Source organism: Rissa tridactyla, unplaced genomic scaffold (assembly GCF_028500815.1).
Source record: "Rissa tridactyla isolate bRisTri1 unplaced genomic scaffold, bRisTri1.patW.cur.20221130 scaffold_33, whole genome shotgun sequence".
Classification (NCBI taxonomy): domain Eukaryota; kingdom Metazoa; phylum Chordata; class Aves; order Charadriiformes; family Laridae; genus Rissa; species Rissa tridactyla.
This window is the reverse complement of record NW_026529545.1, coordinates 1,763,808-1,774,640: the sequence shown is the minus strand read 5'-3', so window position 1 is coordinate 1,774,640 and position 10,833 is coordinate 1,763,808. Positions and strand designations below refer to the sequence as shown.

The window sequence follows — 10,833 nt, the reverse complement described above, 5'->3', positions numbered from 1 at the left end:
GGTCATCCTCCCCCTCTACTCTGCCCTGGGGAGGCCGCATCTGGAGTGCTGTGTCCAGTTCTGGGTTCAAGAAGGACAGGGAACTGCTGGAGAGGGGACAGCAAAGGGCTACCAAGATGCTGAGGGGACTGGAAGACCTCTCTTATGAAGAAAGGCTGAAGGATTTGGGTCTCTTCAGCCTGGAAGAAAGACGACTGAGGGGGGATCTTATCAACACTTATAAATAGTTAAAGGGTGGGTGTCAGGAGGATGGGGCCAGGCTCTTGTCAGTGGTGCCCGGGGACAGGACAAGGGGCAATGGGAACAAACTGGAACATGGGAAGTTCCATCTGAACATAAGGAAAAACTACCTTGATGGTGACAGCGCTGGAAGAGGCTGCCCAGAGAGGTGGTGGAGTCTCCTTCTCTGGAGATCTTCCAAACCCACCTGGACACGATCCTGTGCAACCTCCTGCAGGTGAACCTACTTTGTCAGGGAGGTTGGACTAGAGATGATGTCTAGCGGCCCCCTCCAACCCCTACCATTCTGTGATAGTGTGGTTCAGCTCCAGCAAAATGCTTTGCATGATCTCCCTCAATATTCTTTTACCACTGGTGACACCACTGGTGACCGGCCGCCAAGAGGATTTCACCCCATTAATCACAACTCTCTGGGCACGGCCATCCAGCCAGTTTTTAACCCAGCAAAGAGTACACTTGTCTATGCCATCATTCAACAGCTTCTCCAGGAGAATGCTGTGGGGGACGGTGTCAAAGGCCTTGCCAGCCAGCAAGCTGTTCCAAGTTCCAGCCAGCTCCAAAAGAAACCCACCGCTGGCCAAAACTGAGCCCATCAACGAGGATGGTGGAACCTCTGTGAGGGTGTATTTAAGAAAGGACACAAGTGCTCGAGTGGGAGAGTGGTGAGGGAAAAACCAGTGTGAGAAACAGCCCTGAAAACACCAGGGTGAGTGAAGAAGGAGGGAGAGGAGGTGCTCCAGGTGCCAGAGCAGATGGTCTCCTGCAGCCTGTGGAGAATACCACAGTAGAGCAGGTATTTCCCTGCAGCCTAAGGAGAGGAGCACAGCGGAGGAGGTAATCCCTGCACTTAGTGGAGGACCCAACACTGGAGAGGCTGGATATTTCCTGAAAGAATTTCAGCTTGAGGAGAGCCCATGCTGTAGCAGGTTTATCTCGAAAGACTGTAGCCTGTAAGAGGGACCCCATGGGAAAAGTGTTAGAAGGAAGGAGCAGCAGAGAGGAATTGTCATGGACTGACCAGGACCCCCATTCCCCATCGCCCTGCACTGCTCAGGGGGAAGGAGGGATAGGAGCTGGGAAGGAAGCAGCAAAGTTCAACAAGGAAAAAAATGTGTGGAAATAGTCTTTCCAGGTGATAAGGTCTTCCATCGGTCCTATGCTTCTTTGACCCTCAGCCTTTGCAGCTGCACATGCCTGGCCTGCCCACTTACCTTCACTCCTGTCCCCTTTGTAGGAGGCCCACACACATCTTGGCACGCCCAGCGTAACGTGGCCTCCACCAAAGCTGGAGCCCACCTGGCCTTGGAGGCAGGGAGGGGCCCGGTCCCCTCTGTCCGGGGCTGGGCACAGCTTTTCCCTGGGAACCTCCCTGAGGAGCACTCCTCCTCTGTGTCAGCCTGGGGCCCGGCAGGGGTGGCCCAGGGACAAGGGCTGCTGGGGCAGGGCTGAAGGAGCTCAGCTGGGACAGCGTTAGACTGAAGATCTAAAGGTGCCTGGTTCAGCCCTGGGATTCAGCAGTGATTTTTCTCCCTCTGCTTTTTGCAGAGCCCGTCTGCCGCCTTCCAGCCTGCCCCAGCCCTGCTTGCTCCTTCACCTCTTGCCAGAGCACTGTCCCTGCCCTGGACCTGCACATCTGCGGCTTAGAAGGAGCCTTCCTCCAGCCCCACAAGTCCCCAGCCTCCCCCTGGGCAGGACTCTCCACTCAGGGCTGCTTTGGGGTGGTCTCCAGCTGTGCCTCCTTCCCTGCTCCACAGGATCGGGATGTGTCCTCTGCGGGGTCTCTGCACGACCCAATTCCTCTCCTCTTTGTCATGCTCAAGGGTGCAGAGTCTGTTCCCCTCCTCAGGCGCCTCCTGCACCTTGTCTCCATTCCCAGAGCAGAGGCCACTGGACCCATAGTCCCAGGGAGAGGCACTCCCTGAGCTGCGGCCTGAATGGCAGCATCCTTCCCCCGGGGGGGTGTTGCAGTGAGACCTCTGATGTGCCCAGGACAGCTGACAAAGCCACGCTGAGGATCACCCACCGGAGTGCATGGCCATCGGTATTGTTTAGTCACACGCTGTCCTGAGCAGAATTTCTAGACGTTCCTTAAACACCTCTAGGGATGGTGACTCAACCCCCTCCCTGGGCAGGCTGTTCCAGTGCCTGACCACTCTTTCAGTAAAGTCATTCTTCCTAATATCTAACCTAAACCTCCCCTGCCGCAACTTCAGACCATTTCCTCTGGTCCTGTCGTTATTCCCCTGGGAGAAGAGGCCAACACCCACCTCTCTACACCCTCCTTTCAGGGAGTTGTAGAGGGCAATGAGGTCTCCCCTCAGCCTCCTCTTCTCCAAGCTAAACACGCCCAGCTCCCTCAGCCTCTCCTCACATGCCCTGGTCTCCAGAGCCCTCACCAGCCTGGTCGCTCTCCTCTGGACACGCTCCAGCACCTCAATGTCCCTCTTGGACAGAGGGGCCCAGAACTGAACACAGCACTCGAGGTGAGGCCTCACCAGTGCCCAGTACAGAGGCACCATCACTTCCCTGCTCCTGCTGGCCACGCCATTCCTGATACAAGCCAGAATGCTGTTGGCCTTCTTGGCCACCTGGGCACACTGCTGGCTCATGTGAAGCTAGCCGGCCACCAGCACCCCCAGGTCCTTTTCTGCCGGGCAGCTTTCTAGACACTCTGCCCCAAGCCTGTAGCGTTACTTGGGGTTGTTGTGACCGAAATGCAGGACCCAGCACTTGGCCTTATTAAACGTCACACAGTTGGCCTTGGCCCATGGATCCAGCCTGTCCAGGTCCCTCTGGAGAGTCTTCCTACCCTCCAGTAGATCAACACTCCCACCCAGTTTGGTGTCATCTGCAAACTTACTGAGGGTGCACTCAATCCCCTCATCCACATCATTGATAAAGATATTAAACAAAACTGGCACCAAAACTGAGCCCCGAGGGACACCACTGGTGACCGGCCACCAAGAGGATTTCACCCCATTAATCACAACTCTGTGGGCACGGCCATCCAGCCAGTTTTTAACCCAGCGAAGAGTACACTTGTCTATGCCATGATTCACCAGCTTCTCCAGGAGAATGCTGTGGGGGACGGTGTCAAAGGCCTTGCCAAAGTCCAGATAGACAACGTCCGCAGCCTTCCCCGCATCCAGAAGGAGGGTCACATGGTCATAGAAAGAGATCAGGTTGCTTAAGCAGGACCTCCCCTTCCTAAACCCCTGCTGGCTTGCCCTGATCCCTTGGCTGCCCTGCGCTTCCCGTGAGAGCTCACTCAAGGTGATCCTCTCAATGATCTTTCCTGGTACCGAGGACAGGCTGACAGGCCTGTAGTTCCCCAGATCCTCCTTCTGACCCTTCTTGTAGATGGGCTTCACATTAGCCACCCTCCAGTCATCTGGTACCTCCCCTGTTGACCAAGATTGTTGATAAATGATGGAAAGGCTGGAGCTGGAGCCTCTGGTCCTCTGCAGGCACTGTGGGCCTGCCCTGCCCAGCCAGGGTCTGGCTGTGGGGTGAGGAGGGCTGTGTGTGCTGCCTCTTCGGAGCCCCCTCTCAGGAGAGAGGCGGGCAGCTGTGCTGGACCTGAGCTCAGCTCACTGCCCTGCACCACACACCCACCCGAGACATGCCCCTTCCCCACCGCCATGTCTTTGGGCTCTGGTTTCCTCCAGCCACCCTCAGGGAGGCACTAAAGCACCTGGGCAGGCAAGCACAGCTCTGGCTCAAAGGCTTTTAATAAGAACCAATATGGGGGCCCCTGTGTAAAAACAGGGGAATCAAAATCGAGGAAACCCCTGGCAGTTTCTGCTGCCCGTGGGCAAAGGGAGAGGGTTCCCTGGTGCTCACGGCTCTCCCAGCTGCACAGACCTCTCCTCCCTCCTGGCTGCCCCCAGCTGCACTGCAGGGATGGGCTCTCCTGGCCCAGGGCTCAGGGACCGTTGTGCACTGAGCTCCGGTGTCGCAGCCTCTGTGTCCTCAGGGGGATGTGCCACAGACACCTCTTCAGCATCGTCATAGCCCGTGCTCTCTGGGGACAGGGACCAGCCATCCCCCTCAGCTCCGGGGGCACCAGCACCTCTCTGGGAGAGCAGATTTGGCCCTGCAAGAAGCAAGGCAGACCATTGCATGTTCACCCCATGGGGTGCCTCTCCTGGGCCGTACATCACCTTCCTCCCTTCTCCTCACCAGTCCTGAGACGTTCAGCTCCCTCTCCCACCCACGGTACCCCAGAAGAAACTCCAGGGGCAGGTTCCCCCACCCCAGCACGTTGGGCTCTCAGTGTGACAGTGATTCATCCAACACCGGGGATGCCACCCCAGGAACCAGCAGCACTTTCTTTCCTTCTCACCTCCAAGGGTATCCGTGGGTCCAGATCCTTCCTCTGCCACCCTGGGCATTTCCCAGTCTTCCTGCCCAGGGGAAGGATCCTCCCCAGGGTCAGAAACCTCCCTGGCATCATCATAGCCATCAGCTGGGTCACCTCCAGGCAGGACAGGGACGTCTGAAAGGAGAGGAGAGCTGGTGACAGTGAGAAGATGCGTTCTGCAGAGCAGAGGATGGGAGGATGCGCAGGGACATGGGGCTCCGACATCAGTGTTTGCAGCCCCACAGGAGATCCCGACCGTCCTCCCAGCTCCGAGGGTGACGCTCAGTGACACTGCTGTCCATCACATGTCTGCAGGGAGGAGACATCCACCCCTTCCTGCCCCCCATTACCTGGTGCTGACCCCGGACCATCCTCCTCCTCGCTGTCCCCGGGGTAGGGCTGCAGCTTGCTCAGGGACCCCTCTGAATAGGAGCCTGGAGAGAGGCCCAGCGGGTGTCAGGGGAGTGCGCTCTGCTGACCCAGCTTGTGCTCAGTGCTGCTGGGGACGTGGGACCCACAGAGCCATGGCTGCACGGGGACGAGGGCTCAGGACTCACCCTGCTGCCCTGGGACAAAGCCCATCTCCAAGGGCCTGCCAGAGCTGCCCTGGGACAGCCCCTTCCCTCACCCCTCAGGTGTCCCCCAGGGTGCAGGGGCAGGCAGAGAGGGGCTGTCCCCAAATGGGACGCGCAGAGCAGGTGGGGAGAAAGCTTCTCTCCTGGGCCCAGGACATGGGTGCTCCCCACACAGATCCAACAGCCCCACAACCGCACGAACCATGGGTTAGGGGGCTGCAGGGGTCAACCCTGGGTGGCAGCCAGGGGAAAGAGCACTGTAGATGTGTCCTCAATGAGGGACGCACACCAACCTGAGCCGCTGAACCTTGCCTGCTTCTGCCATGCTGGGCTGGAACCGATCTCCTCGTACACGGCCTCAGGGAAGGGCTCCTGAGCTCTCTCAGAGCCTGTGGACAGAGGCAGGGCTGGCCCAGGGATGGTCAGAGAGGGGATGGGATCCCACAGAGAGCACACACTCTTGTCCCCCCAGCTCTGCCTCTCCCACTCACTGACACCCCACGGCACCCCTGGCCTTGCCAGCAGGCATCTTCCCCTGGGAAGGGACCCACCTCTGCGCCCAGCCCTGGCGCTTCGCACTTGCCCGGCCAGGAGGCCCAGGAGCAGGCAAACAAGGGCTCCCAGGACGATGCACATGATGACGGGCAATGAGACTCTCCCGCTGCCGGTCAGACAGCCCCACGTGGGATCTGCATGGCAGAAACACAGAAAGAGCAGCACCAGGCCTGGGAGAGGTGAGGGGCCGGCACACCCCAGTCCTGACCCCCATTACGTACCGGGTTTCAGGGGATGAGGGATGGGGAAGCTCCCACCTGGCTGGGTGAATGACAGCCCTCCCCAGCCTCCCGCCCCACCGCTACCCCAGTGCCTCCTCCTGGGAGTTTCACAGCCCAGCAAGGAGCCCCTTCCCTCCGGCTGTGGGTCACAGCCTGGCCCCAAGAAGACCCAGCGCTGGTGGGGAGGACGGGTTACCTGCTGGAGGGGTTGGTGCTGCCGTCCTGGGTGCATCTGCAGAGGAGGAGAAGGAGAGCTGGGCTGAGAGGGTGGGGGTGCAGGTACCAGGGAGCCTCCTCTCTGACACACCGTGTGTGTGTGTGAGCGCACGTGTGCACGTGCAGACATCCCTGCCACATCCCACCCAAATCGCCCCTCCTGCACGACTGGTGAGCATGGCCAGGAAGGAGCGCAGGGCCCAGAGCAGGGACAGAGCCGGCAGCCCGGGAGATGCCCCTGGGGGCTGCAGGGCCCTGCGGGCAGAAGCTGGAGGACACCCAGCCCCACAGAAGCTGCTGCCCACTTGGCAAAAGGCTCTCCTGCTCTGCAGGGATGGCCTTGCTCTCAGGAGCTCTGGAGCCATGATGGCAGCCAATGGGGAAAAGGGCTCCCTGTGAGGTGTCCCAGCCCTGCCGCTCACCTGAGCAGTTCACGGCCGCGTCCTCCTTATGGCGGCAGGCACCGCTGTCCCCAGGCCGGGCCCAGCAGTCCTGCAGAGATGGCTCTGTCCCCCGGCACTCCACCTGCTCCAGCCAGATGGGGCCGCTCCCCTCCCCAAATGCAGCCTCGGCCAGGGCAGACACCGCAGGGCCACAGCCCAGCTGCCTGCATGCCACCTCGGCATCCCGCATGTCCCAAGAGTCGTCACACACCGTCCCCCAGGAGCCGCGGTGCCACACCTCCACTCGGCCGGAGCACCCCTTCTCCCCTCCCACGGCACGAATCTTCTCCCTGTCTGGAGAAGGCAGAGAGCTCCCAGGGCCGCGGGACAGCAGGCAGAGCCCTGCCAGGCGAGAGGGGCATGCAGAGGAGCAGCTACCTGTGCAGCTCGGGGTGCTGGGGCATGCAGCCATTGGGGCCAGGGGTGTTTCTGGCTGACTCCCTGCAGAGGGAAACGCTGTGGTGAAGGGGCTGCTGCAGGAGGCCGTGCAGCAGAGAGCGGGGCTCAGCTCAGCTCGTGCCACCCACCCATGGCAGCAGCTGAACCCCGGTCCTTCGGGGGACACACACTCGGCAACGTGGGGGACCCTGACTGCTCAGCCCCAAAGGGACCCTGGGTCACAGAGCAGCAGGAGGGTGTCCATGGAAGGGACACTCCTCGGAGCCCTGGCTGTTCCCTTCTGGGACCTTGCCTCGAGAAACCTCTGCCTCAACCAGGCGAAGCTGGGAGCCCGGCTGGCAACCGCTGGTGAATGTGTGGGGCTCCAGGAGAGGAAGTCCCATTTTTGGTACCAGCAGCAGCAGCGTCTGCCTTGGAAACGAAAGGCCCCCGCAGGCCCAGGAATTTGACCATGCCCAGCCAGGAGCAGGAACGCAGGGGATGCTGGTGCCCGGCTAGCTCAGAATTACCCTTGCAGGTGATGTGGGTCTCCTCTCGCAGGTCGTCGCATGACTGCGGGTGCCAGGGAGCGGAGGGACACTGCCAGAAGGAGCTGTTCCTCTCCCCACACTCCACACGATCCAGCCAGGCCGTGCCAGACAGCCTGCCGTAGGGCCGTTGTGTTTCCAGGGATCCTCTGTCCCCGCAGCCCAGCTCCTTGCATGCCAGCGACACAGTTTCAGGAGTCACGGAGTTGGAGCAAACGCTCCCCCACGTCCCATTGTAGAAAACCTGCAGGCGCCCGGAGCAGTTGGTGCCCTTCTCCAGCCTCAGGGCCATGAACTCTGGGAGGAAAGGCAGCGAGGGGGAACAGGCTGGGCTGGGGCTGGGGGAGCAGGGACACCCCTGCACCCGCCAGGCCCTCAGACAGGCAAAGGCACGTCCAGCAAGTCCCCCTTGCACCCACGGACAGAGAAATGTCCCTGATGGACAGACACCCCTGCCCTCCCTGCGGACCGTCAGGGACAGCTGAGCTCCCCAGGGACCCCCGGTGGGACTGAGGGCACCTGTGCATGGGTGTCCCCACGATGGCCTTTGTCAGGGGCTCAGAGCTGGCCAGGAACAGCCTCGGCCGTGTCCGGCTCTCCCCTCGTCCCGGCCTGCCTGGGCACTGGGCTCCCACCACAGCTCCCGGCACACACCTGAGCAGACGACTCCTGCGTCCTCTTTGTGCCCGCAGTCGTGCTGCCCCCAGGACCCTGCCGGGCAGTCCCAGAGAGCAGCTTCGGCCCCGGAGCAGTTCACGCTCTCCAGCCAGATCTGAGCGGAGCCTTCCCCGAAGCGAGCGGAGCCAACCGCCTCCAGCGCCCCTCCGCAGCCCAGCTGGCGGCAAACGACGGCAGCATCAGACAGGTCCCAGCCGTCATCGCAGACGCTCCCCCAGCTGCCCTGGTAGTAGATCTCCACTCTCCCAGCGGAGCGCCCAGGCCCGTTCACCAGCCGCACCTGACGGCTCCCTGTAGCAGGAGGAAACCCCGGCTGCCGTCAAGGGCTGGCTGCCCACCCAGCCCAGAGCCTGGGGGGGCCGTGCAGCGCCACTCACCCCGGCAAACGACCCCCACGTCCTCGGCAATCCCTGCTTCCAGCGCACTCTCAGGCAGGGAGGTGTTGCAGAGGGTCAGGTTGGCCTCGTGCCCTGCACACCGCACCCCGCGCAGCCCCACGGGACCCGTCCCTCTCTGAGCCTTCGGGGGGTTGTAGGCTGCCTCTGCCTCTCCGCACTGCAGCTGCCGGCACACCACGCTGGCCTCCTGCACGTCCCACTGCTCATCCAGGACTCTGCCCCACGTCCCGTGCTGGAAGATCTCCACTCGCCCGTCGCACGGGCTTCCTCCACCCACCAGCCGCAGGGATGCGAAGCGAGCTGGGCCTGGGGAGAGCAGCCATGCCCCAGCCCTTGGCGGCATCGGGGAGCCCGGCAGCCTGCAGCATGTCTCCAGGCTCTGGCACCCTTGCAGGAGGGCCTTGGAGCTCGCCTGCCTGCCGCCAGCCCTCTGTGGGGAGCTTCTGAGCCAGAGCCTTGCACTGCCACAGGGTCCCCTGCTTTGGGAGCATTTAAGAGGAAAACAGAGTAACCGAGTGTTTTCCTGCACTCACCTGAGCATATGACAGCAGCGTCGTTCTCATGGGAGCACGGCGAGGCCCCCAGGGCAGTCACTGGGCACTCTCCCAGGTGGGCTTCAGTCCCGTCACAGTGGAAGGAGTCTCTCCAGACAGGGCCGCTTCCTCTCCCAAAATGCCCTCCTTTAGGAATGGACTCAGCAAACCCGCAGTTGAGGTGACGGCAGAGAACGTGGGCGTCCAAGAGGTCCCAGCGGGAGGCACAGAGGGTGCCCCAGGTCCCCTGCACATGGACCTCCACCCTCCCCTCACACGCCGTGCTGCCGTTCACCAGCCTGAACCCTGTGAACTCGGGACAGAGAAGGATGAGACAGGGCAGACTTGTGCTTTTGCTGCCTTGGGTGGTGGAGTAGAGGGCAAATGGACACCCTGCCTTTCTCCTCCTTCTGCACCATTTTAGGGCTGCAGACAAACATTCAAGGTCAGGTCTAATGGGGCTCTGAGCAACCTGATCTAGTTGAAGAGGTCCCTGCTGGTTGCAGGCAAGTTGGACTAGATGACATTGAAAGGTCCCTTCCAACCCAAACCATCCTATGGTTCTGTGATCACCCCTTCTGTCCTCATGCCCAGCACAGCACAGTCCCGTCCCTGCTCCCCCATCATCGGCACACCCCCGGTGGTAACACCCTGCCCTGAGTCCTTACGTGTGCAGGTGACACCGGCAGCATTCGCGTGGGTGCAGGGCTGCTCCCTGGGGGACCCCGTGGGGCAGGAGCTGAGAAGGGATTCATTCCCCACACACTGCAGCTCTCTGTCCCACATGGGACCAGCCCCTTCTCCAAAGTGAGCTGCCCCGGGGACAGACAGGGCTGTGCCACACTGCAACTCTCTGCAGACCACGTCGGCAGCTTTGGGACCAAAGGCGGAGTCACAGACAGTTTTCCACTTGTTCCTATCATGGATCTCCACTCGTCCTGAGCAGGGATTGTCCCCTCCAACCAGCCGGACAAATCCTGGAGTAACCAAAGAACCCTGTGAGTTCCCACAGCCCTCTGGCAGTTACATACCCATGTCCCACCTGGCCTGCAAGGTGGCCACAGGCAAAGAGCCCCACGACCCTCCCAGCAGCTCCCAATGGGTGCTGATGGCACAAACACACCATGGACCCCCTGCTGCTCCCCCAACATCATCACAGCACTCGTGGGCTGGCTTTTCTCCCAAACCCACAGCCACAGGAAGTGCTTAGAAAAACTGCTGCCCTCCTGGAGACCCTGGGCTACCTGGCACTGGCCCCAGGCACTGCAGCGCTTGAGCCCAAGGAGATGGGCTGAGGTTCTGCTGGCTGCTGCAGCCTGCTCTGCCCCACCAAGCTGAGAGCCAGGCTGAGGAACCCCTTGGAGCCACCAGAAATGGAGCCCATTGGGGCACTGCTGTTAGATGGGACATGTCAGAGGGAGCAGATGTGCAGCTGTACCTCCAGTCGCTGTCTCCACCAGCCCCCAGCTCCTGCACCTGGCTGGGGAGGGTCCTCAGCCAGGGCCAGAGAACACTGCCAGGGGTGCACATCCCTGGCCCCCAGCTGGGTAGAGGGCAGGAGAGGGGGCAGAGGAGCAGCCCTGGGCTGACACGAGCTCCCAGGGCAAGGAGAGCCAGAAAGTGCTGGTAAGTGCCCTTGGCACAGGGCAGGCAGGGGCTGGGGTAGGCAGGAGAGGCTGGGCAGC

The 10,833-nt window shown here is 61.4% G+C and overlaps 1 protein-coding gene across 1 annotated transcript in view; it reads right to left on the bottom strand.

The window, feature by feature from the left end:
- Positions 1-3,959: 3,959 nt before the first annotated feature.
- The window catches only part of LOC128903423 (deleted in malignant brain tumors 1 protein-like), a 162,567-nt gene continuing 155,693 nt past the window's right edge, over positions 3,960-10,833 (bottom strand). The window contains exons 11-20 of the mRNA XM_054187434.1: positions 9,817-10,125; positions 9,149-9,454; positions 8,595-8,921; positions 8,194-8,508; positions 7,522-7,836; positions 6,992-7,054; positions 6,593-6,907; positions 5,730-5,903; positions 5,472-5,567; positions 3,960-3,994 (exon numbers count right to left, since the gene is read on the bottom strand). Coding sequence (XP_054043409.1) covers positions 3,960-3,994; positions 5,472-5,567; positions 5,730-5,903; positions 6,593-6,907; positions 6,992-7,054; positions 7,522-7,836; positions 8,194-8,508; positions 8,595-8,921; positions 9,149-9,454; positions 9,817-10,125 — 2,255 coding nt within the window. The remainder of the gene's footprint in view (positions 3,995-5,471; positions 5,568-5,729; positions 5,904-6,592; positions 6,908-6,991; positions 7,055-7,521; positions 7,837-8,193; positions 8,509-8,594; positions 8,922-9,148; positions 9,455-9,816; positions 10,126-10,833) is intronic.